The sequence below is a fragment of the Dermacentor albipictus genome, chromosome 7 (assembly GCF_038994185.2).
Source record: "Dermacentor albipictus isolate Rhodes 1998 colony chromosome 7, USDA_Dalb.pri_finalv2, whole genome shotgun sequence".
In the NCBI taxonomy this organism is placed as follows: domain Eukaryota; kingdom Metazoa; phylum Arthropoda; class Arachnida; order Ixodida; family Ixodidae; genus Dermacentor; species Dermacentor albipictus.
In genome coordinates, this window is record NC_091827.1 from 55,899,927 (window position 1) to 55,927,743 (window position 27,817).

Genomic DNA, 27,817 nt, shown 5'->3' on the forward strand with positions numbered 1-27,817 from the left:
ACAGCTTCCGTTTCCTATGACGTTTGCCCCGCTCAGCGTGTGCATGCTTTATTTGATTTTAAGTTTTTTCGGGAGTCAGAAGCATTTAAAAACATCGGCTCCTGGTGGTACTACAAGAAAACCGCGCATCAACTGCTGGGAGCTTTGCTGACGCATATACGCCTGTAGTATTGTGCCTTACGAATAACCAATCAGTATCAGAAGCCTGGGCCTCTTGGTAGCTTCCGAGTTCACAAGGTAAGCTGTTTCACTCCTTCTTCACTACTTGACTCCTTTAAGCACTTTAAGTTGTTTAAGTGCGTCAAGGTACTCCATGAAGGCGTTTAATTTGAGCATTTGTTTATATTTGCTAATCAGTGAAACCGAAAAAGTGTCCAGAGTGATCATTAAATTAGCCGTAAAATTACGTGCCCATTCAGTTTCCTGCGATGTGTGGTGGAGGGGCTAGAAGCAACTTCTTTGGTGTAAGAAGGTTCTGAAGCACTACAAACTACAACATAAGAGTTCTAACCCCCAATGCCTACATTATACTTTCGCGCTACCAAATACATTTCCGGGGCTTGCGACCAGCTAATTCATAGCTCACGATTTCGAGTGCTGCCATGAGTCTGTAATTGCACCTAGGATAATAGGAAGCACGCTGACGACAGTAAGTCAGATGACAGCAAGGAAGTAACAAGAGACATACTAACAAATTATTTCGTTGTACTGAAAAAGATCCGTGGCCGGCTAACATATCCTTTGCTGACTTATAATAGAAGAAAAACCGTCTCATCAATGGACTTCGAGTTATACCGGGACATTGATGGAATATAGGTGCAAAGAAAGTTCACAGACGACACCATCCGGGCGCTCATTACGTACATGCCAAAGAATGGCGAGGTCTTCATCGTCGCTTACTCCAAGTACGGTACCACATGATTGCAGTACGTCGTGTGCAACACACTCCCGCATGGACTGCCACAATTCAAAGTCACTGGCTTCCATTCCATCACGCTATTTTTCCGAGCAACGACCGGTATAAAGAACGACCAGAACAGGTCCCGTGCTCGACCCCCTCCTACAACTTATCCTCAGTCCAGTTAGTGATTGCAAATACATATATGTGACGAGAAACCCGTACGACTGCGCCGTCTCGTACTGCCACTTTCTTAAAGCCAGTACACCGAATAACATCACAGACGTCACCTTCTAGCGGTACCTGGACTTGATCCTTTGAAAAAAGGTGAGCATTTTCATTTATTCCATCAAATTCTTCGCCTCATAATAATTACGATCCTAACAAACAACGTTTTGTAGCAGCCTGCTGTAGAAATTTATTATTTATTACCTTGAAACGGGGTCCCTGATATGAAAAGAAAAGAGGCATTGATTTTGTCGTATGCGCAAGGATAAACCATAAAACAGTCTCAGTACTCCGGGTTGATCTCATTCGAAGCTAACTTCAAGATCGCGAGATTTCAAGTGACTCGGCGCTGCACGCGTCGAAGTATCCGAATAGCACTGTGAGAAGATAGCAGGCTTGTCCAGTGCCGGTAATGCGGACACGCGACCGGACGTTAACAGAGAGTTTTGCGAATCCGGTATTCGGCTAAACGCAAGCGGACTCGGTGTTTTTCCGGACGAGCGATGTTTAAACTTGAACGGCCTGCGTTATGCAGCCACCTGGTGGCGCAGGGCTCAAGTAGATAAGCACAAAGCTAAAATTGCAGTAAGTGAGGGTTTTTAGCGAAGGGTAAAACGGATGCCGGACAAAAACATTAGAAGAAAAAAAAACCAAGATGTTTCGGCTCCCATGCGGTGGCCATGTTCACCATGGTCGTCTTTGATTGTGAACAAGGCCCCCGTATGGGAGCCGTAACGTCTTAGTTTCTTTTTTTTTCAATGTTTTGGTCGGCGTCTGCATTATTCTTGACTATGAGCAATCCCGACCAGAGGAATTTTCATCGAACTCTTGATTCCTTAAGCGTTTTCTAGTTCACTGCTGGTGCAAAGCTCTGCATCACCAGGCGCTAGCACCGTGCAGTCCATTGATGTTTTTAGGTCAAAGCCTGATATGAAACGTCGAAGCCTGATTGCGAACAAGGTATCCAAGAAAGTGCGGCTGCTTTTATTCACTTTCTAAAAGCGCTTTACAAATGGTTGTCGAAAAAAAAGATGCGGAGTGGTGGAAACACAAAAGCTGATTAAGGACTTGTGAGCCATAGATACATGTCAGAAGAGCCAACTGCGAGAAAAACATCACTGGTTGTAGCATAAAAATTATATCCGGTACATTATCTCGAACACGTTTGTCAGCTTACGGGTCTACAGCCTACTGGCATGGCTTCATGGTTCCACAGTCAAAGTGATGGCTAAAGCAATGTTGTGCTGCCTTCCACCATCAGTGATTTTCATGTAAAAATCTTTCTATGCGACAGTAAAATTCCCTCTTGAAAAATACACTAGGTACATGCGTGACATAACCTCGATGTGTATGTTATTCTGCAGCGCTGGTGCTCTCTGTAGCCGCAATATCATTACCTCGCAACTCTCCATAACTTTTTCCTAGGCTTGTGAAATTGATCTACATTAACAATTTTGACAACGTTGCGTCGAATTTTGCGGATTCTCTTCGAGCGAAATTTTCGCTTGTATGTGTACGGACTCTCCTTTGCAAGTTTGATGTTGAGAGGATCTGCGAGGCGTACTTGCTTCGACGAAGTTTGTACCGACGAGTTCACGAAGTGGGTAAAATTGGCAAAACTAACGTCCCTGAAGAAGTTAACAGTGGTATAAAACAGTGCGGTGCTTGCGTGTATATGCTGTGCGAAGCTTGTTGCTGCTTGTGTGCAGCGTGCAAGGGTAAATAATCGCTAATAAATTGGATTTCTATTCGCGAAAATGTGAACGCTCACGTCAAGCTTAGAAAAAAAGTACATACGTGCCTCCCCACCAAGCACTCGGTGCTGTTGTGGCCGTAGGGTTGTCTTGTATAGTTTATGCACCTGTATATCTACAGTTCATATCCAGTTCATTGTATAATTATAGTTTCCAGTTGGTGTATTTCACTCTGTATGAGTGCGAATGATTTTGAATATCTATTTTCTTTTTAAATATATGCTTTTGTCTCATATAGTGCTTATATTATATTGTCTATGTGTGTTTAGCTGCAACTGTGGGATACCAGGCTCTTTAGCAGCCAAATTTCCCATAATGTTCCATTTTTTAACAAGTACTTTCGAGATGTAAGAACGTTACTTCCTCATCTAATCTGCGTATCTGTTTGTATTCCTAGGTGAAATATGGTGGCTGCTTCGAGCAACTTCTCCCTTGACACGACCAGAGCGACGACGTACTGTTTGTCACATATGAGTAACTCAAGGCAAACACGAAAGAAATGGTTTTGACTATCGCCATGTTTCTTGGCCAGGAAGACGAAGCAACATTGAGTAATGACGAAGAGCTGATTCACGAACTTCCGAACACGATAATTCTCGAGAGCATGAGGGACTTCATCCAAGACAGCGTCTTCCACAGACGGTGGAACTACGTATATGTGACGTCATCCACCATCATAGCGCAGTCCAGCAGCTCCTCACTGATCGCGGCTGAACTTTCGCGTGCCGAATCCTTGAAGATCTACTCCACTCCCGTTCTGCCGAGCACAATCTTTCCAGCGCCTACAACCCACAGCCAATGAACTCACGGTGTGGGTTAAATGCACGTTGACATAAATGCTGTCTATGTGCGTTTGTGATTATAGTGGTTTGGACAGCATGTTACCCTTCTTGACCTTCGCTTATAACTTGCCCCGTCACGCGACCGCTTGCTTTTCCCTCTTTTACCTTCGGTTCGGCCGCCACCCTAGTGTGGGCTTTGAGACACTGCTTCCTTTGTCGACGAACACTTCCACTGAATATGCTCAAGACGTGTTCGCCAGGGCTCACACGGCGCGCCCAATCGCCGGCTCCTGGCTCACTGAATCTCAAGCCGCGTAGAAGATCCGGTACGGCAGCCGACATCGCAACGGTCGATTTTCTCGTGGATCTGCTGTTCTCCTATCAACCCCATGTCGCCGCATTGGTTTGTCTTAAAAGCGGCTGTCGCGCTACACAGCGCCCTACACGATATTCAGTCAGCTTGGCGATGTTAACTACGATATCACTCTGCTGGACTCGCCTGTCCCCACTGATGCTGTGCATGTATCTCGGCAGCAGCCTTACTTTGCAGCGAGTTCACTTCCCTAATAGTTAGCGCCGACGTGGTGCGCCACCAAGAGTAATTGCGTGAAACCATTGAAACTTCAATGAAACCAATGAGAGCCTTACATGACTCATTGGTCGAAAAATCCAACGACCATGCGTTGTTATGGTACCGAAGATCAATTTCTTTATCAATAAGTGATATCGGCTGTCACTGTTCGCGTTGAGTAGACACCCTTCTAAATTATCGGTATGGCCACAAAATTGCCTGCGTCTGCTTTTCCCAGTTTTGTTGAATTGAATTAAATTCTGCGGTTTTATGTCTGAAGACCACGATTTCACTATGAGGCATGCTGTGGTGGGTGACTACGCATCAATTTTGACCCCCAGAGAATCTTTAACGTGCCCCCAATGCACGGGACGTGAGCGTTTTCGCATTTCGCCCTCTTCGAAACGAGGCCGCCGCTGCAGGGATTTGATCCCGCAACCTCGTGCTTAGTGGCGCTGAGCCACAGCTGCGGTTCTGTTTATATTTTCTGATCAATGCCCACGTGCCTCATGCCATTTTGAAGTGTATAAGCACGCCTTCAAGACTTTAAAATAAAACTGTTGTCCAAAGTTAGCGCTGTGTGTTCGTCTAATTTGCGTTTGCGTGTCCCTCTAATTCTGTCTGGGCTACCAAAAAGCAGAATACACCATTTATGCAAGTCCAGGCAGCTACCTTTGTCCATTAGAGTATTAAACATTTTCGAAAATTCATTCAGCGAACCTGCGTCTTTGTCTTAATGGACTTCATGAGCTTGTCATGACTGTTCTAAAGTGCCATTAACCACCAGTGGCGATCTCTAGACAAAAGAAACAAGTGAAGAAGCAGAGAGAAAAACAACTAAAGAAGAAACAAGTAATAGGAAGTAACAGTCTATTCAGCTGAGAATGTCAAAGTAATTTAATAAATGCCACATGAGCACGCAGGTTTCGCCTTGATCCTCTTTAGCGTATGCTAAAGTAACTAACACCTTTTCTCATATGGCCAGATCAGACTGGCTATGAAGTCAAATAGAAATCAAGAATAAATTCTTTAAAATTATTTTTTCGATGTCGTAGCTGGATGGGCACAATGCGTATATTGTCGCAGGAACACGTTTCTCGCGTCCGTCCGCACAGCTAATGAGACTGATAAAGCGCGCAATTTACTGAAGCTGAAGAACACCTATTTTGACAAGCCTGTCGCCAAGGCATGCCACAAATGTGAGGGATGGTATGTAGTCTGGGCAGTTGCACACTCGCGTGACGTTAAATGACGTCAAATGGATACCGGCTCGATTCAGTGGATAGAGTACGCCACTAATAACGTCGACACGCTCGAGATGACTGCATGTCTGTCGGAGATTATTGTGCTGTAGCTGAAAGAACGTGATAGAGGGAATAAGGTAAGGCATGCCACGTTTGTTCGTGGTGCATACTGTAGGTTGGTTCCGCATGACAAGTTTGACAGAAAGTGCGTTGAGACACGTGCAGTTTGGGCCTTCCTACCCGTTCACAAATGAACTGTTGGATCGCAAGCGTACTTTTAAGGGCATCCAATGAATATGCAACTTGTTTTGAAAACTCAGAATGAGTCACTGCCTCAGCGTTTTCAGCTGTTATAATCTTCCTCGAATGAAAGTCATAAAACTCCACAGGAGGTTTCTTTCCAGTTTGTATAGCGCCTAAAACGTGTATTTTGGTAAATTACCTGTACGTTCATGTCTTAGGAACCCTAAGATAAGAACTGATAAAAATTCTTGATGAACAGTAAAGTGATTGTCCTCTTTAGTCATACAACTCGGTTCCTATATAGTATTAGGTATTTGTCATCAGCACCATCTAGCGTCATCTTGTCACTTTCCACGGCTGTCGGCGCATTGATAAACTTTTATACAAACGTTTTTATATTGTCCTTAGTTCAGGCGTGGTGCAGTTTGGGGAATGGCATTTTATGGCATAAAATTCGGTATGCACCATGTCCATGAACTGGTCTTCCACTATCTCAGCGCCTTGGTAATGGTGTAATCTGCGTGCAAAAATAGACTTAGGGAAATAAATATAGGTGATAGACTCAGTCGTGTCTACAAAAGAAACACGTTGCCGAAGTAGAAACTCTAGCTGAACAGAGCACCACGCAGATCACTAATTTGGCTACTAGAACAGACGACTCCGAAGATTAAGCTAGGCGCTCAAATCTGGTATTTTCGGCTTGAAGGTCAGTGAACGCGAAACATGGCAGCAATCGGGAAAACTAATCCTCGACCTTCGCAGACCAAAGCTTAGCACTACGTTAGAGCTAAGAGACATCGAGCATGCCCACAGGATTGGCCGCTTCCAAACAAAAATAGGCCAATCATTGTCCGGCTTGCCCACTTTAAAGACAAAGAGTGCGTCTTGGGGCTAAGTGTGCAATGGAAGGGCAGTGACCACAGTATCACTGCAGATTTCTGGCCAAACACCCGACTTGCACGCAGGAAGCTCGTTGAATTCAGGAAAACACAGCAAAAACAGTTCAGGCTTCGTTATAACAAATTAATAATGGCAAATACAACCTACCTTTCCGATCCACTTGAAAAAAATGTCTTTGCACAGCCGCGGTAGCTATCGCCTGTTGCCAGGTCTTCTGACAGAAACCGTACGCGCACTGCTTTATCACTAATTTATACCAACATCAGAAGTATATTGCCAAAGCGCGACTCTCTTTCACATATAGCCAGAACAACTGATTGTAACGCCTTAACTATAAATGAAACTTGGCTGAATTCGTAAATCCCCGACACTGATACGGTTCCTCGTTTACCTGATTTCCACATCTTCCGTCGTGACCGACTAAACCAATGTGGCGTTGGCGTGCTGCTCCGCTCATAATAGCGTTATCTCTTCCACCATCAGCATTCCCTCCCCTTAGAAATGTTATTCCTCTGCTGCCACACATGTACTCCCTCCTCCCCCCCCCCCCATTATTATCGGCGCGTGTTACCGTCCACCAGACGCACGTGCCACTTTTTTTAGTTATTTCCACGGCTCTCTTCATTCTGTTACGACCAGCATATCATAACGCTCCAGTAATCATACTCGGCGACTATAACATGTTCCAATATAGCTCAAACAGCATCAAAACATAACACTGAGATCAACTTCTCCAATTCATGCTTAACATTTCGGTTCTCATGGCTAATCTCTGAGCCAACACGCCAAACGGATCATTCTTGTAACATTCTTAACCTTTTACTGACAACTCATACGGATAACCCACCGCAGTTGCTCAGTGGCTATGGTATTGGGCTGCTGAGCACGAGGGCACGGGATCAAATCCCGCCCACGGCGGCAGCATTTCGATAGTGCCGAAATGCTAAAACACCCGTGTACATAGATTTACGTGCACGGGAAAGAATCCCAGGTGGTCGACATTTCCGGAGTCCTCCAATACGGCGTGCCTCATAATCAGAAGGTCGTTTTGGCACGTAGAACCCCATAATTAAATCTTTTTCAACTCATATGGATAACTTCTCTTATATTACAATTTTATCAGCTATAAGCGATCACAATATTCTTCACACAATATTAAAGTGCTACCTACCTAAACCGCCAAAAATAAAGAAAACAATAAGATTGTATAACGAAGGCGACTACGCTGCCATAAATAATGAACTTTGATTTTTTGAAGAATCGTTTCTCGCCGGGTTTGCCCTCCGCCTTATCGAAACTAACTGGCATGTCGTTCAAACTAAGCTTTAGCAACTAATCCAAAGTTGTATCCCCACAATCACAATTATACACGATTAGACTCGCCGTGGTTCAACGCTGCACTGAAACGTGTTAAAAGCAAAAGGAGGCGTCAATTCCGGTCCGCAAACATCTTATATACTAAACGCGTTTGGGGTACATACAGGACCACTGAAAATTTATTCGATTCTCTTGTTGGTAAAGCTCATCCTACTCATTTACTCTACCCGGCTTGTTACGCAAAAACCGCAAATAATTCTGGAAAACTATGAACACATCATACACTACACATTCATCGAACATTGTGCTGAGAGACGAACATAGTAATTTGATCCCACAGAACTGTGTCACGCAAGTACTAAATGATACTTGTTCAGTTTTTGCAGTAGATCGTGATAACGAACTGCGTCATGCATTTTATGTGAATCCCCCAATCATGCCTGAAATCAGGTTCGACGCCAATGGCATTGCCAAAATAAACGAGTCATTAAGGCTGACATCATCCACTGGACTAAATGGCATGAATAATCAAATTCTGAAGAATACTAAAACCGTATCAAGTGTTATCCTATCGCATATATTCCAGCAGTCTCTTTCATCTGGAGTGGTGCCGCAAGACTGCGAGGTCGTTAAAGTCATTCCAATCCAAAAGAAAGGGCTGACATCTTCGTCTCAAAATTATACCCCCATATCCCTCACATTTCTCTGCTCAAAAGTAATTGAAAATGCAATATATACTCACGTAGTCATGTTTTTAACGTCTCTAAATTTTTTAATGAGGACCAACACGGCTTCCAGCAAAGGTTTTCCCTGTGAGACTCAACTTTCACTGTTTATTAATGACATTTGCTCAAATATTGACGTAAACGTACAGGTCAACACCGTTCTTTAAGTCTTCGAGAAAGCATCTGATAAAGATCCTCATAAATGCCTGTTTCTAAAACTTGCATGCCTTACCTTTGATTCCTTTGCTATTGAATGGATTCAGGACGCCCCAACCAACCGCCAGCAATTCGTACACGCCAGTAATAATCAGTCTTCTGCCTACCGTCCTGTCATCTCATGCGTGCCTCCGCACACGTTCCTACGCCCACTATAGTTCCTAGTATATATCAACGATTTACCGAATAATAGTTCTTCTAACATCGGACTCTTGGCGAACGACTGCGTCTTATATCGTCAAATCAACAACCTATCTGACATACACTCACTTCAGTCTGACCTTCATCGGATCGAAATCTGGTGCAAGAAGTGGCTCAGGTCAATAAACACGAATGCACCATCACAACTTTTTTTAATCATCGGCAATAATACCCACCACCGAATTATCTAATCTCATCATCATCAGCCTGGTTACGCCCACTGCAGGGCAAAAGCCTCTCCCATACTTTTCCAACAGTCCCGCTCATGTACTAATTGTGGCCATGCCATGCCTGCAAACTTCTTAATCTCATCCGCCCACCTAACTTTCTGCCGCCCCCTGCTACGCTTCCCTTCCCTTGGAATCCAGTCCGTAACCCTTAATGACCATCGGTTATCTTCCCCCCTCATTACATGTCCTGCCCATGCCCATTTCTTTTTCTTGATTTCAACTAAGATGTCATTACCTCGCGTTTGTTCCCTCACCCAATCTGCTCTTTTCTTATCCCGTAACGTTACACCTATCATTCTTCTTTCCATAGCTCGTTGCGTCGTCCTCAATTTGAGTAGAACCCTTTTCGTAAGCCTCCAGGTTTCTGCCCCGTAAGTGAGTACTGGTAAGACACAGCTATTATATACTTTTCTCTTGAGGGATAATGGCAACCTGCTGTTCATGATCTGAGAATGCCTGCCAAATGCACCCCAGCCCATTCTTATTCTTCTGATTATTTCCGTCTCATGATCCGGATCCGCCGTCACTACCTGCCCTAAGTAGATGTATTCCCTTACGACTTCCAGTCCCTCGCTGCCTATTTAAAATTGCTGTTCTCTTCCGAAACTGTTAAGCATTACTTTAGTTTTCTGCAGATTAATTTTAAACCCACTCTTCTGCTTTGCCTCTCCAGGTCAGTGAGCATGCTTTGCAAGTGGTCGCCTGAGTTACTAAGCAAGGCAATATCATCAGCGAATCGCAAGTTACTGAGGTATTCTCCATTAACTTTTATCCCCAATTCTTCCCAATCCAGGTCTCTGAATACCTCCTGTAAACACGCTGTGAATAGCATTGGAGATATCGTATCTCCCTGCCTGACGCCTTTCTTGATTGGGATTTTGTTGCTTGCTTTATGGAGGACTACGGTGGCTGTGGAGCCGCTATAGATATCTTTCAGTATTTTTACATACGGTTCGTCTACACCCTGATTCCGTAATGCCTCCATGACTGCTGAGGTTTCGACAGAATCAAACGCTTTTTCGTAATCAATGAAAGCTATATATAAGGGTCCCCTTCCACTTTGCGGGTCCCCTTCCGCAAAGCGCTACACGAAGGCGAAGATTTTGTTTCCCTTCCATTTCCTGCCGAAGTGAGTATTTATGCCAAATCTGAAGCTGTAATTGCGAACTGAAGAAAAACACCAAATAATCAATTTGCAACAACTACACTAGAGACATAAGGAATTCCTATATTTAGGCACATTTTCATATTTTCATTTTCATACTTCAGCCGCGTAATTCGTTCGCTAGCCTAAATTTTTCACCAATTGAAAGGATTTATTATTATTCAGCAGGTGTTAGTAATTGGGAAAGAAATTATTAGGCAATGCAATAGGAACTTTAAATTTACTATTGTCAGTACGCGTAACTTCTGCTTTGTCATGATCATCAAATTCAACTCGTTTCTCGGGTGCCTAAGAAACTATGAGATCTTGTCACTACATCTGGCATTACAGCTGGGTTTGAGCTTTATCCATGTAGCCACAATTCAGTGCAGCACAAATCAAATATCAATGCATTTAGACTACGTAGCGTCTTTAAAAGCCGTCAAACACATCTAACTGGAATCCACCAGCCTGTATCTCGGTTTGCAAAGTGTAAGCACAATGAGAAGGTACGAACCCAGAATTGTATGCAAGTGTCATATTGAAGCGCTTAGTTATTTAAAAGCATAAAAAAATATACCTACTGTATAAGCGAATTGAAAGCGTTTACCCTGAGGTAAATTACTAAATGCTCGTTTTGTGTAAGGCAAACGCATCGTAGCACCAGCGTGAAATGTATAACAATACGCATGCACAAACGAGGTGTGTTGAGTAATTGCCGAATCTTCTTCTATCCCACGTAAGCAAATGAAGTGCAGGATGCTGCCTGCGGTGGAGATATGGATGGGAGAACATCAGCGCGCGTACGTGAATTTTTTTCCGCGAAGAGAAAGCTTCAGTGGCTGGCAGTCGACCTATGAATGAAGACGCGTAATGAGTGCGTGTTGGATTCCAGTAAATTGTAAAATGACGGAACAACATGAGCACCAATATTGCATACCATTTTTCAAAAGCGTGGCGATACAAATGCGGAAACTATTAGGAAGATTCAACAGGTTTTCGGTGACGATGCCATAAGCACCTCATGGATAAAGGAGTGGTACAACCACTTCAATGATGCCCGTACGTCAGTGGACAGCAAATCGCGTTCAGGCAGACCCTCAACAAGCCAAAATGAGAATGTCGTTGAGCAAGAGCAGACTTCCTCATGGAGGGCCTTCGCATCACAATCCTAGAAGTTGCGAAAGACATATGGGGAAGCATTGAATCAGTACATAACATTTTGACCTAGTACTTGGACATGAGGATACTGTCTGGGAAATTCTTACCGAAACTGATGGCAATGGAGCAGAAGCAGCTCGGACTGGAAACTTCCCAGGACCTGCTGGGCAATTAAAACGTTAACCCCAACTTCCTGAACACCATAACCACAAGTTGAGTCGTGGGTTTATGGGCATGACTAAGAAACCAAAATGCAGTTGTCACAGTTTAAACATGCGACATTCCCGAAACCAATAAGCGCATGGCAAGTCCTCGGGAATGTCAAGGATGCGTTTGCCACTTTCTCCTACTCTCGTGTATGGTACATATGGTACATCACACGAATGCTACCAGTAGGCCCTTGGTCGCCATAGGTATGTTGTGCGGAGCAAGCCACCGGGTTTCTGGGCAAAAAAACTCACGATAACGATAATAACGATAATAACGATAACGATAAATCACGATAACGGATCTGCCCATTGGGCGCATCTGAGTCAGGCTTTCGTCGCCAAACACAGCATTCCTGTGGTTTGCTAGGCCCTCTACTTCCCCAATACACATCTGTGCGTTTGAGTATTCCCCAAGATCAAAAATGCCGCTGAAAGGAAGCCGATTGGAGTCAAGTGAAAACACCATGCGGAACGCTGATCGCCATTCCAAAAGACGCGTTCCAGAAGTGTTTTGAAGAATAGGAGGAGCACTGGGAGAAGTAAGTATTATCAAGGAGACCCCTTTCAAAGAATCAAGGGTTTTGTACCTCCTAATCAATAAATTTTTTTCTTTTGAATAAAGGTGTGGTACTTTCTGAACACACCTTGCACACAGTACCTACCTTTGGGAGAATTACGGAGCTGACGGTGCTTACTCTGAATAACGAATACGGATATGGAAGCTATGATACCTCGCGAACAGCATACAAAATGCTTCCTGGAAGCCTGTCCTCGCTAGTATATGACCATCATTTAGTAACGAGTAATCAACTCTGTTACAGTTGTTTCCTGAAACGAAAGGACAATATTACATTGTCTAGAATAGTTGTGGTGCCTAACGTGAGAGTTGCCTGTAAAAATGCTTCGGCAGAGACGCCTGTTTACGGCCCTCAGCATTACTCTATCTACACAATACCTTTTGTTGAAGAGCGGTTCGTGCCCAGTCTCTCATCTACAGTTGCCCATATCGGCTTCCAATAACTTCGCTGAAGCACGTTCACGATGTCCCGCATCTACAGTGGCTCATGCCGACGGGAAAGACGTGCGTTGAAGAGGAGCACATGCTTACACATTGCCACATACTGTGTGACTCACGTTAGTCCGACTGTTCGTTTTGACCCCTGTTCCGTCTACACAGCTAGCCCGATGATCTAACCAATATATCACGGAGTACACAGTGACCAAGGTTCACCAAAAAATGGTTAGACACAAACATACATTGATAGGTAGGTAGGCAGCCTCCTCAAAGTTCGTAAAGTACCTAAAGAAGGCTAACGCATTAAAATTCAAACGTAAGAGCTTTTTGTGAATATGAGTCAAATTCTTCAGCATCAGATATCATTCCCTACTTCGCTGTTCATAGCCCATGTATAGCATTCTGAAGACAAAACCAAGAAAGGCATTTTGTCCTTATGGTTCAATATTGAGTACGATGCTTACTGACCAGTGTACCAGGTCACTCCTAACTACAGCCTTCCTGAATACCATATTCACGTATTCTATACCCCTTCCTTTTTACGTGCTGAGCACCGGCAGGTCTACTTGCACTTTACTTTAGCCTTCACACAAATGGGGGGGGGGGGGGGTTGTATTATGCTGCTCTTCTCCCTAAACCAAAAGTGTTGACAGACATGGAAGCGGACAAGTGACCTTAGAATAAATGGAGATATGTATGACGACAGAAAAAAAAATTTTGCAGTTTCTCCCGAAAGCTTTGACAGAAACAGTGAGGTTTAGTGTAGTGCTTGAACTTCTCAGACTGTGGTTTTCTATATGCGGTTACGAGATGTGGGCGCGATGCAGCAAGCAAGGCAAACGCTGCTAGACAAACGGAAGGGTGTCCTCACAGCTGCCTGGCGTCTTCCAATGCTGCTTTTATCAGGGTTTTCGGACGTGGCATACGTACGCATCAAACAATGCTGGCGCACGTGATGAGACGGACGAAAAAAGAAAACCGTCGGTGTCAGCCAGCGCCCAATGAAATGTAAGATATTGTTACTTTGTAGTTTGCTGTCCGTTCCGCATAGACTAGCGCATACACGCACTCCGAACAGTAGGAACGTGTGCGTGCTCGTATTTTGTGGCCACGGCGGCCGCATTTCGATGGGGGCGAATTGCGAAAACACCCGTGTGCTTAGATTTAGGTGCACGTTAAAGAACCCCAGGTGGTCAAAATTTCCGGAGTCCTCCACTACGGCGTGCCTCATAATCAGAAAGTGGTTTTGGCACGTAAAACCCCAAATATTATTATTATTATTATTCGTAGTTTGTGCGCATGACGTCAGGTCGGCTGTGGGAGGCCTAACGGTATCCAGCATGTGCAAATGATCCCTTGTGCGAAGCAGTGATAGGGAGCACACTTCGCTACGCTACTTGTTCCGTGATAATCACTCCGTATCACTGGAAACCTTCTAACCATCACAGTGATAAAAAGAAGACGACACTTAATTCCATAACCACTGAAGAGACACGGCGAAACGTCGAAATCTCCGTTCCTTCAGTAGTAGGGCACCACAACCTTGGTGGCAGCGGCTGCGGCGGTGGAAGTGCGCCTTGACTGTCAACAAAGAGGGAAAGATATATATATATATATATATATATATATATATATATATATATATATATATATATGTGTGTGTGTGTGTGTGTGTGTGTATGTATGTATGTGTGTGTGTGTGTGTATGTGTGTGTGTGTGGGTGTGTGTGTGTGTGTAAAGGCCGGGCAAGCATGTTAACCAGTCAAGAGTCCGGTTGGCGACACTGCGCTGGGGGAAGGGAGCAGGGGGATAAACTTGCTATTTCAATAAAGCAACAAACGAGCTTTTTCATTGCTAGGTTTCCGGTATGTAGGTCGAAAAAAGAAAAGGAAGTGATGCTTGGACAATCCAATTAGCGCTTCCTGTCGATCAAAAGAGACAGCAGACATCTATGACCTTGCAGAATCACGACCCAATTTCCGGTGAACCTGTTTCTTTCGGGCAATTTCAATAACAACTTCAGTTATTTCTAATCAAATCACATGCATTGTGCGTATAAAGCTGCCTCTATATGGGTGGTCTGTCGGACAACTTGCCTGTATATAACGCTTTAGAAAACTTAATAATAATATTTGGGGTTTTACGTGCCAAAACCACTTTCTGATTATGAGGCACGCCGTAGTGGAGGACTCCGGAAATTTTGACCCCCTGGGGTTCTTTAACGTGCACCTAAATCTAAGCACACGGGTGTTTTCGCATTTCGCCCCCATCGAAATGCGGCCGCCATGGCCGGGATTCGATCCCGCGACCTCGTGCTCAGCAGCCCAACACCATAGCCACTGAGCTTTAGAAAACTTGTTAAATATATATCCACAACGGTAACAAATAATCGAAACGCATTTCGCTTCGTGAGAATACTGGGCATACTCTCTCACCCTTTTTCTGTGGATGTGATCTTGCTGGGGTTCTTATTTCATCCGGGACACACGAGTAAGTTCAGTGATGTTCAGAAAACACACTTGTAATGCTCCGCATGAAATACATACCTAACTTACTGCTAAGGCCACAATTTGTGCACACTTCTAAATTCGTCTACACATCGCTCATGAACCTGCTCACATTTTAATCAAACGTAAACAATGTGCTTTCTTGAGTTCACTGAGGCCCCCTGGGCCGAGGCAGAATTAAATTTTATCCTGAGCAAGTGCTGCCTGCAACCGAGGTGGGCGGCTACATTATTCCAGGTAGCCACTCGAGAGGGAAATAAACTTAATTTAAGGAGCATACGACGATGTTCGTTCCCAGGTGGGCGTCACCCTCAGTCCTGAACACAGTTGTCCTTCGCCGCCTATCTCACGCTGTCTGCCTGTCGACGCTGGTCCTCAGGGCACGAGCTGGTCAGTAGGTCCTCCCATTGAAGCACTGTAACACGTTTAAGGAAAGAGAGCGCAGAGGGAGGGTTCAGCGATAGTTTGTAACGCCTAGAATCAAGCCAGAAACCTCAAAGTTTAGTCACACATCGCACTTAAATAACATGACCCCTAGTTTCACCTAACACAAACTTCGGATAACGTAGAGTTATCTCGAGATATTTGGAAGCTTAGCTGATAATAGCCATCAAACAATTTTCAACAATCGTTTAGAACTTTTTTTACAACATCAGTATTCAAAAACCACGATTGTGTCTTCGCACACTGTTTTGCCACAGTGGTCCGCCCATTTTTGGCAATTTCGATGTTGGTTCTATTTCTAGTCACGTCAGCTGATGCGTGAAAAAAAGATTTTTCAATAATATAGGCCATGGAGCGCTTTAATATGATATTTCTTGCACAGGCCCTAATTTAGCCCGAATACTTTTATTTTGGCAAAGTACAGTCAACAACGTGCCCATTTTTCTCGGCTAGTGTAGAATTCCTGTAACGTAGAATTCCCTCAGGGCACTGGAATACATAGCACAAAATGGTAGCACCAACTCGTGCAAGCTCTTTCTAAAGAATGTTTTTTACAGTATTTGTATATACATCACAGGCATTTAACATGGGAAAACAGGGAGAAGGAGGGACATATAAATTCAAGGCAATGAGCAAGACGAGAACAAGGTTAAAACAGGAGCCAACATTTCGACAGGTGGACTTGTCTTCTTCAAGGCGACATATGCTTTCCTCGCCATTGTTTACATAGGTGGGAACCCCACCTATATATACTGTGGCGAGGAGAACATATGTCGCCTTGAAGAAGAAGCGCCCACCTCTCGAAACGTAGGCATTTAACATGGAGCACCAATTTCTATTAGCAGCACCAGGATGTTTGCTAGCTTTGATCTTGGTGGCATGTTTAGTTATGCCAGAGCAGCGGACTGAATTTCACGCATTTCGTAGAATATGCTCATAACGTTAGGTAGCACTTGCGTACCTAATTTATTGCACAGGATACCAGCTTACCCAGCATAGCTTGAGCTTCACTTTATTATAATACTTATAAAGCCCCCCCCCCCTTTTATTGTCAAATATATTATGCTGCCTTGTTGAGATATACGAGGACTCCACGGAAACGAACTACGAACATTGCATCACTCAGAAAAATGACGTATAAGGATGGTTAAGTAAATCGATCCAACATGAATAACTAAACCAGAAACGTTAAAATTTCACGACACGTTTTACGTAAATCACTTTTTACTAAATATAAGGTTTTCTGGAAGAAAGAATTCCCACCGAACATGGGTAAACGTAGGTAATGACACCTTTCTGCGCTTGCTTAACAATTCTTTGCGAATACAAATTTTTTAATTCGCGCACATATTTCACTTAGTGTTCATCCTTTTACGAAAGTTTTACGTTGGCAACACGGCAATTCAGCCGAGGTGGCAGGAAATATATTGCGCTCCTCGTAAAACTCAATCATAATCTCACGCAAACGCGCGAATTGCAGCTCATGCCACGAATAATTGAAACACTAGCAGCTTTCCCTAGAAATAACCCAAGAACTTGTAACTTTGTGTAAATTACAATTCCTTCAGGAGGCTGGGAAACACAGCGTGAAATTGTCATATAAAAAATTTCGAGTACTTGCAGACAGAAAACTGAAGAATACAGTGGCTTTACAGTCTTTAGTTTCGCGCTACAACTCTTCGAGACGCCGCTGATTGTGGCGGCATCTTCTCGGAACAGTTATTCTTTTTTTTACCGCAGGAGATGGACTCCACTGCCTTCCGGTGGAGCAAGGTATGAAATTCTGAAGTTTCAAGAGGTTTGAGTGGCAACTCTGGAGTGGGAAAAAAATTATTTCAAATCCGTGATGTCAGGCTGACGAGCCGGCCCTAAGGTAACGGCACAACGTTCGGGAAATGAAACTTCGGCGTATATTTCTTCTTCTAGTAATCAATCAATTTACGCAAAATCAACAATAGTACCGTTCTTCTAAAGCACGAGCGACCATTTTAGAGTTATTTAGTGTTTCTTTCTTGTGGGGGTTCCTTAACGTGCGAATTGACTATGGCCCAAGAATGAATTTTTTTTCCTTTCGTCGACGGTTTTAAACATCTCACAAACTCGCGCATTGTAGCATTTAACCACTTTATTCCTCTAGGATATTTTCAATTTACTTCTGAAGCTGTAAGGGCGCTGCATGCGTTCGACTGTACAAGAATCCCGCCACTCTTGCAATAAAACGCGTCCGCATCGTGAAAACCTGGGAACGATGTTCAATCGCTGGTTGACACATCCTAAAGTGACGGGTCGACATTATAATACTCTCTAATAACAAGCCTCCTAATTGGCAGGGTTTACAGGTCTGTTGCAATGTGGGCAGGTGCAAGGCCCTGTAGTGTGGGATCCCCGGGCAAGCGTAAAGCACGTGTGCGTCATGAAAATACCTGCTTCAGAATGTGTGCACTAAGGTTATTATCGATGACTTCCCCTATTTTTGCGTTATCTTTCGTCGAGTCATGACAGGAAAATTGCCATCCGAAGACAATAACATGCCTCTTTTTTATTGCATGTTGTGACGGAAGTGACACAGTTTCCGTGCAATTTTACAGAGTGAGGAACTACGCAAGGCCACACGTGCCGTGAGCGTAGGTCAATGCCCTAAATTGGGCTCGAAATAATGTTTCTGTACATTTTAATTACAGTGCGCTGTAAATGATGAAGGCGTTGGTCTACAACAGCTGTCATTTCCGACGACTCTCGCTGCGTCCAGCGTGCGCCGCTTTATAAATCTTTTTTTATTTATTGAGCATCGTCTCCTGATGGTACCAAAAATATAACGCTCACTAGCTGCTTGGAGCACTGAGCAGCTTTAAATGGCACGGCAAAGAGACGACACAGACCACAGCATACTGCCCAGCTGCTGCGAGCCTTGTCTCCGCTGTACGCCTGTAGTACCTTGCCTTACGAACAACCACGCAGTATTAGACACCTGGGCCCCCTGGTTTCCTCCGAGTTCAGCAGGTAAGCTGTTTCATATTCCTAGTGATGGGCAGCGCAACCGGGACAAAGGACAAAAGGAAGTACATGATACGAGCGTAGTAATCAAACCTTTTGTCCTTCGTCTGGGTTGCGCTGCCCACTCCTAAGAATATGTTCAGTCACCAACTCGCCCAGCTTACTGTGTTAAGCTATTTCAATGACAATTTCATCTTCACTGGTTCTCTCTTTTAAGCACTTTAGATAGTTTAGGTGCATCAAGGTACTTGATCAAGATGTTCTATTTCAAATTCAAATTTTTATTGATCCATGAAAACACAATAAAAGTGTGTCCACTACTGTTTGAACCCGTAGCCGTAGGCTAGTTATGGGTCCAAGAAATGAAATTCTATAATGCAGACACTTCGTCACAGGCACAATAAAACTTGGAAAAGTGGAGAGAGGGACATATACATAACACAAATGACAATAAGAAAGCATAACAAGAAACAGTTGCTTCAATTCAAAAACATACTAAAGGTTATATTATAACAATAAATGAGACGCAAACAGCAGATAGATGTCTTTTAGCATGTTTAATGCATGTGCTGCAAGAATTTTTTAGCTCTAAGTGCAAAAATATGAGCGTATTTTATTTCTTGTGGAAGAGTGTTCGATATCTGAGCACCAATCAAAGAGAACCGTCGTTCTCTATAAACGTTGGGCGTGGCAAATAGATTAAAGTTGCCTAATAATACATTTCTGGTAGTACGCGATGATGTATGGAAGAGGGACATATGGAATTGGCGGTTGTTTCTTACGATACTGTTTACGACAGTTGCTGTTTTTAGGAGGCGTAGTGAATCGGAGGGTAATATTCGTAGATGGTGGAATAATGGGTTGCTGGCGTGATCCTGCTTAGATTGCGTTATGATTCGTAATGATCGTTTCTGCAATTTTCTGATTGGCTGGAGATAACTATTGTAGGTCCATCCCCACGATTCCAGAGAGTATGAGAGATGACTGTGGATAAAGGAGAAATATAAAATACGTAATGTGCTTGTGCCAAAAAAGTCACAAGCTTGAAGCAGTTTACAGCTCCCTGACGCCACCTTCGCCCCAACTGCTAATAAATGGCCTTGCCAGTGCAGGTTTCTATCAAAGATTACGCCAAGGTATTTAAAACACGGAGTATATTCTAGTAGAGAGTTGTCAATACTAATGTTTACAGAGTTGACGTCTACTTGTTTTCTGCGGAAGGAAAATGTAGTATATTTTGTTTTCTTGACATTTACAGTGAGTTTGTTAGCTGGAAACCATTTAGAGGCGTTTCCCAATTCTACGTTTGTTTTCGATTGTATTTCCTCGATACTATTGCCTGTTTTATTATAGCAGTGTCGTCTGCATACATAAGCATTTCACCCAATTTTAAGACACGTGGACGGTCGGAAACGTATATAGAAAAAAGCATGGGTCCCAAACCAGACCCTTGGGGCACGCCTGCATGAATACGTTGTGGTGACGATGAGACATTAATTATGACAACTATCTGATGACGTTCATTGAAGTAACTATAAAACAAATCGAAAATCCGTTCCCGAAAACCATAATTCTTTAGCTTGTAAAAAAGAATGGAATGGTGGACCATATCAAAAGCCTTCTTTAAAGCAAGAAAGACGACAGCTACAAGTTTGCTGTCATTTAAAGCTCAGTTTATTATGCGGGCTAAAGACTGCATCGCTGATGAGGTTGAATGGTTTGGCCGAAAACCCTGTTGAGGCACGCCGTAGTGGAGGACTCCGGAAATTTCTACCACCTGGGGTTCTTTAACGTGCACCTAAATCTAAGTACACGGGTGTTTTCGCATTTCGCCCCCATCGAAATGCGGCCGCCATGGCCAGGATTCGATCCCGCGACCTCGTGCTCAGCAGCCCAACACCATAGCCACTGAGCAACCTCGGCGGGTAGCTCGTTCAATTAAACGTGTCATAGCCACAGATTTATTGCATACCTTTTTGTACTGACCCAAGTAATAGCTATTATCCTTATGCTGTTTCCATTTATGATAACAAGAGTCCTTCTGTTGCAATACTGCTAAAACCTGCTCCGTCAACCAGGGTAAGACGGGCAACTTATATGAGCGAACAGGTGTTTTAATACTGCTGCTAGTTTTAACGCAAGCCAGGATGTCGATTAGAGTGAAGAATTCAATGTCGACGTCGTCGTGGTATATGGTACTAGTGTCGATTAACTGGATATTCGATCTCAGCAAAGCGTAGTCAATCATCTTACTTGCTTTGGCGTGCGGTAATTTCGGTTTTATGATGTCTTTGACCGTTACATAGGTGGGAAGATGGTCTGAGATTGGCTGGTTGAATACCCCGGCAATAATATTCGAGGTTATATTAGTTAAAACATGATCAATGACAGTTGCGGATGTACTTGTTATTCTTGTGGGGACAGTGATCAGATTTTGAAAATTAAAGGACTCTAGTAGATATGTGTAGTCACTATGGCTTGTATGACTGGTGGCTGTGTTAACGTCACCACTAATTTTAACTGGACCTTTGTGTCGTGACGCTAGAGTGAAAAATATAGATTCAAGTTTTTGATGAACTAAAGCTACAGGTGATGTAGGTGGTGAATACACGACACCTATGATAACAGAGTTGTCCAGTCTGATAAATAAGGCTTCGATATGAGATGTGTTGCAGGAAACATTGGTCAATGCTGAGGAGGTGCGACTGTTATGAACAAAAAGGGCTACACCACCACCGCGCGAAAGTGAATCACGTGGATGAGAAATTGTGAGATAATCAGGAATAACAACATCTTCACCTTTTTAAGCCAAGTTTCAGATATTGCAATGACATCATAATGTAGTAAGTTCAAGTTCCTACTTAAACTGCGTATATTGCTGTGAAATATGTGCAAGCTACTATTGTCCATCTGAGATAGTTGCGGCTAGAAATCAGTTACTAGACAATTTTTGAAAGATCATCTTCACATGTCACATGTACGACTTTCGAATTGTCTGCTTTCCTCGCCAGGATGTTACCATTTCAAACTCAGGCAAATTTCCAGCCTTTTTCTTTCTTCAATTGGATGGTCTTGCCTAGCAAGATTTTGTTTTCAGGGCAGAGGTGGTGATTCGCAAAGATTGGGTCGTTGTCTTCAAAGCCAAGCATCTTTGTGCTCAATCGGTTTTTCTTGGCTGCTTTAAAGAATTTATCCCGCGCACACCTTCAGTTGAACTTGACAATTATATTTCGAAGCCCTGATCCTTTAACCGGAACTCTATGTGCGACATTTATGTCGCAAGCAGAGAGATCCAATTTCATGCACTTGGCCACCTTCTCGACTGTGTCGTTTAAGTTCTCGTTCTCTGTCTCTGGCACTCCCTTTAGTTCAATGTTGTTGTGCCTACTGTATTGCTTCAATTCAGCAAGATCCTTTTTTTTAAGTCCCCCAGGCTTTTCCTTAGCCTCTGGCACTATCCTTCAGTTTCTTCACTCCACTTATTCACCTCAGTGAGCTCCTGGCGTAAATTGCGGATTTCGCTTTTGAACTCACCGAAGCTCTCACTGTTGAACTCAATGGATTGTTTTATTGTCATTACGTCACTCCTAAGTTCGTCTACGGCCTCGATAAACTTTCCTGTCAGTTCAATGAACAGCTTTGCTAGTTCCTTAATAGAATTTGGTGCCTTTTCAGACATGGATCTGGCAAAATCTTTCAACAAATCCATAGTCTGCAGAATCTCGGAATCCGGCTCGAAAAGCGACAAAAAGATGCAAACAAGTAACAAATGGCATAAATTTAAAACCACGTTCAGAGCAGGTCGGCAGCTATGTCAATAGATATAGCATAACAGGGTGTCTGAAAGGCCCACCTGCGATGTGTAAGAGCGATGGGTTAGCAGTCATAGCAGAACGGCCACCAGACTGCTCTGAAGTGGGTTCCGTCGCTGTCGGTGCAGTTTTATAGGCGTCGGAAACGCCCCGCATTGCGTAGATGTCCTGTGATCAATCCCGTGGTAGATATGCTGCAGTCGATAATAGCACGTGCTGGCAAGCAAGCGGTAGTGCAGGGTGCGTGCACTCGGTGAGCCTTTTACCCCGCCACTGTTTTGGGCTGTTTCCGGCAGCTGTGTCTTCTCAGGAAGGCCTGCGATGTGTAAGAGCGATGGGTTAGCAGTCGTTGCAGAACGGCCATCAGCCTGCTCTGGGTGTTTGTTCATATTTGCTAACCAGTGAAACAAAGAATTGTAGAGTGCACATTAAATTGGCCTTGAATATACCTGTGCGTTGAGTTTTCTTTGATGTGTGGTGGAGGGCCTAGAAGCCATTTCTTTTGTGTAAGAAGGTTCTGAAGCACTACAAACTACAACATTAAAGTGTTGACCCTCTATACCTACAGTAAACTCTCGCACTGCCAAATAAATTTTCGGTGCTTGCGATCGGCTACTGCATAGCTCACGATTTCGAGTGCCACCACGAGTGTGTAATTGCACCTAGGATAATAGGAAGCGTGCTTTCGACAGGAAGTCAGATGGCAGCAAGGGAATAACAAGAGACTTTCCAAAATATTATTTTGTTGTGCTGACAAAGATCCGCGGCCGGCTAACACGTCCTTTGTTCTCTAACAATACAAGAAAAACCCAACGGCAATGATGATCAAGCCATGCCGGGACATTGATGGAATTTAGCTACAAAGAAAGTTCACCATGGTATCATCCACGTGGCCATCCACAAACACAAAACTAAAATTGCAGTAGCGAAGTGTTCTCTAATGAAGTGTAAAGTGCACGCTTACCAAGAACATTAAAAGAAAAGAAACAAAGAGGTTCCGGCTCCCATGCGGAGGCCTTGTTCACAATGAATGACTTTCATTGCAAACAAGGCTCCCGCATAGCAGCCGCAACGTCTTTGTTCCTTTTGATGTTTTTGGTCGGCCTCCGTTTTACCCTTCACTATGAGCGATCCCAATGAAACGAGTTTTCATCGAACTATTAATTTTTTAAGCGTTTTGTAGTTCACCGCTCGTGTAAAACTATGCGTCACCAGGTGGCTGCACGATGCAGGCCATTCATGCTTTTACATCAAATCCTTACGTGAAACGTTAAATCCTCGCTGCAAACAAGGTATCCAGGAATGTGCGACTGCTGGGATCCGCTTTCGGAAAGCGCTAAATAAATGATAGTTGAAAAAAATATTCTGAGTAGTGGGAAAACCAAAGCTGCTGAAGGACTTGTGAGCCGTAGATACATATCAGAAGAGCCAACTGCAAAGAAAACCTCACAGATTGTAGCGTAAGAATTATATCTGGTACATCACTATAGACTGCCAGAAACACTTAAATACCTACTACAAGCGAGAACCGCAGGTTGTCATGTAGGCTTTCTCATTGAAACCGCAAACTAAACTTTCATTAAGCCTTTATTTTATGTCATACTTATAAAATGTTTCTGTATGTTTCGCTTCTGACAATTTACGCTACTTTTTTGGCAGATAAAGAACAGTAACCGGTTTTTAGCAATCAGTTCTTTCGCAATATTTCGCTATTTCAATTAGTAAAAATACAGAATACGTACGCTTTGAAAACGAATACGAATATGTATTATATTTGACCCCTACTGAAGTTTTTAATACACGCCCAGCCTTTCTTAAATTCAAAACTACTGTAGTGCGTTATTCCGTTATTGCGCTATTGATATTTCTAGCAATAGCCAATTCCAACTCTGAAAGATGCCTTAAGAAATAAGCCATGATTGAAACAGACTACAAACGGATTAGACGCCATAATTTCATGTTAATACGCGGGACAGGAATTCTGGTCGGTTATTTCCTCTTAACGTTGCAATGTATGCTGGTGGTGAATAGCTCATTTACGGGTGTCTCTATAAGAGTTACAAGTGACTAATTCTCCGCACCAGGCACAATCTTTGTTTGAGCCGACATTTTAGTGATATCTGAGCATTTATAGAAATTTGCTTAGCGCAGAACATTTCTTAGATAATTTTATTTTATCTACAAATGCCTCACAGGCACCGCGTCGGACTATCACGTGAGGGGGGCGAGACAGTAGTTTTTAACAAGAGGACAAAAAAATTAAGGATCAGGTATTATGCAGTGAAAAAATGTTGCAGATTTGGTGTAACAAAGGCATAACAGTGTAATAATAAAATACTTAATAAGCATCATACAAACTTCAGTGGGTCTACATGATATCAATTTAAGAGGAATAAACATGCTCTCAAGTGATCATATGCTTAGCAAAAGCAGTCATAAATAAGTAATATTTTCTTTCTAAGCGACACATAGTCACAGATACAGACAACATCATCAGGGAGATCTTTCCATTGGCCAATTGCACGCGGAAGCGCAGATGCGGTAAAGGCACTTCCAGTAAGCGCTTGCCCGGTCCTGCAGTTCACGTTCCTTCGTTCGCAATCTTACAATCCCTATTGGGCATACTAGATGAGCGGATGGCATGTGTGCACTAAGTGACTAATGCTACGCACCGGTTTACGTTAACACAGCAATAGCCTGAGGGTCCAAAAGGACTCCTTCTTGGGCAAGTTGGTGCTTAGATTTCCTAGGTATACTTTGTGGTGCAAAATACATTTCTGGAAAAGGGACATAAGAAAGGGAGACAGTGAAGTGCCAAACTACCAACTGTTTAATGACGTATAGAAGAAAATACAACTTCCACTCACGCGCAGGGAGCCAAGGTGTGACAGAACAACGTGGTCATGATAACATACTTTGGATGAAGCACATTTCTGCGGATTATAATACGATAGATGTATCGCTCACACAATCAGACCCTTTCTTTTCAATATAAAAGGCTTCCAACAACTCCCTTACAGTTTGGTCCCTACTTCTGCCAAGAATCAATACTCGTTCAAAGCATGGCCTACAACGACAGGCTTTACAGTGCGCAGGAAGATGCGCGTTCTCACTCTTGCCGATGCTATTAGCGTGCTCCCTCAGTCTGTCATTTATACAACGTCCCGTTTGTCCAACGCATCCAAGTTTGTCCAAGTAGCAGCGCTTCAGGAGCTTCGAGGGTAAGCAGCACAATGCTTCGGTTCACCAGGAAGCATTAGCTTGGACAGACAAACTCCAGTCGACTACCACAAACATACTTCATTAAAACTTCTTTGTGGGCGAGTTGGTGCATACTTGACTTAAAAATTGTAACAGCGCAAACACATGCATCCACAAAGTAACAAGGACGAGACACAAGCGCTAGTGTCTCGTCCTTACTAATTTGTGGATGCTTGTATTTGCACTGTTAAATTTTTTACACAAAGAGATGCGCATTCCAGCACTTTTCATTTAACACGGTCCGCGGATCACAGCAGCAATGGTACATCTTTGTTAGGGTCCAAGGTAATCCACATGTTTGCCGAAAATACCTTCTGTATCATTGTGGCCTCGTGCAAGTGGTATGTGGTTTCTGGCTTCTCCACGTGGATGCCAGGGAAGGAAGAAGTACAGTCTAGGATAGCAGGAGATTTGATGTTGGGATGACATTACGGTATTTTTTCACATGTGACACACTCGACTGACTCAAAACAGAGGTCACATGTGAGTCGCAGGAACGACATCCACCCTGTGGTGGATATGCATAGTCTGATCATGATTACATGGTAAGTCGTAAAAACACAAAAGTGGTGGATTCACAAACACAAGACGAAGTTATGCGGATGTTGCTAAAATTTTGCTCTTTTACCTTACCTCCTCAAAAGTAGCGTCACGCGTGCTGGACGGGTGTTTTGGCAGTAATTCTAGTGCATGTCTTCTATCGTAGGTGTTAATAACTATGAATACTTGGCTTTGAGCAGAACGCATGCTACCGACTTCTATTTCCTCGTACGTCGTCTGCTTCTAAGCATACCAGGAGTTGAAAGAGTGGAAACATAAATTATGTTTATTCGCTTCTGTAATTATCCAGTGCAATCCAACCTCAGAAAATACGTTTTTTTTTTTTCAGAGTATCATCGGCTCGAGAAATATGTCAGCGGACGTTTTCCGAATGATCAAGGGTCTTTACCTGGGAAAACACTTTCCCGACGACGCAGTTCTGTCGGCGCTGGCGTACAAGCCACCGCCTGGTGACTTAATCATCGTCGGATACCCAAAATGTGGTACCACTTGGATGCAACACATAGTCTACAACATCTTAATGGACGCCGAAGAACCTGAGGACCCGTTAGACCAGGTACTGCGAATGCCCTTCCTGGAGATGCAGGGAGCCGAAGCCGCTGTGTACGCTCCACAACCTCGAGCCTTGAAGACTCACTTGCCTTTCCACGTGATCCCTTATTCTCGAGACGCAAAGTACATCTGCATCACGAGGAACCCCTACGACTGCTGCGTGTCGGTTTATCACCACACCCGGAACAACCCGCCGTATAACTTTGGCGAAGGCACTTTTGAAGAGTTCTTTGAACTATTCCTGGACGGGCGCGTCGAATTCGGAGACTACTTTGACAACGTGCTCTCCTGGTATAATCATCGGAGGGACCCTAATGTTCTATTTCTAACGTATGAGGAGCTTAAAAATGACACCGCCCGGCACGTCCTTCGTATTGCCGCTTTCATCGGCAAAGAAAGAGAGACGAGGCTTAAAGAAAATCCCGAGCTCCTTCGGAAAATTTTGGAGAAGTGTAGCGTCGAATACATGAAGCAAAATATTAGCGGTAGTCGGCGGGCTCCTAGACGAGACTACAGCAATTCACCGCAGATGAAGACTCTTAGACCGGAGCTACTGAAAGGACTTAATAACCTGATGGAGTTTACGAAGAAACCCATGAGCGGCAGTTTTGTCCGCAACGGCCAAGTAGGAGACTGGAGGAATCATTTCTCGCCAGAACAGATTCAACGGATGAAACAGAGAATCGCGGAAGTAACTCTAAAGTCTGACATCATGAATCTGTGGAGGGACGTAGATATTCCGTTGTATGGCAGTGCCATTCCGATAATGGGATATGAAAACACGGTATATGAAAAAGAACTCGGTGATGAACTGTGTAGAACGGAGGCTCACGAAGCAGTTGTATGA

General features: G+C 43.7%; 1 protein-coding gene across 1 annotated transcript; it reads left to right on the plus strand.

Moving 5' to 3' along the window:
* Positions 1-114: 114 nt before the first annotated feature.
* Positions 115-27,817, plus strand: LOC135906827 (sulfotransferase 1C4-like). Its single transcript, XM_065438421.1, has 2 exons — positions 115-237; positions 26,747-27,817. Exon 2 carries the CDS (start codon positions 26,768-26,770, stop codon positions 27,815-27,817), a length of 1,050 nt encoding a protein of 349 aa, XP_065294493.1. The 5' UTR covers positions 115-237; positions 26,747-26,767.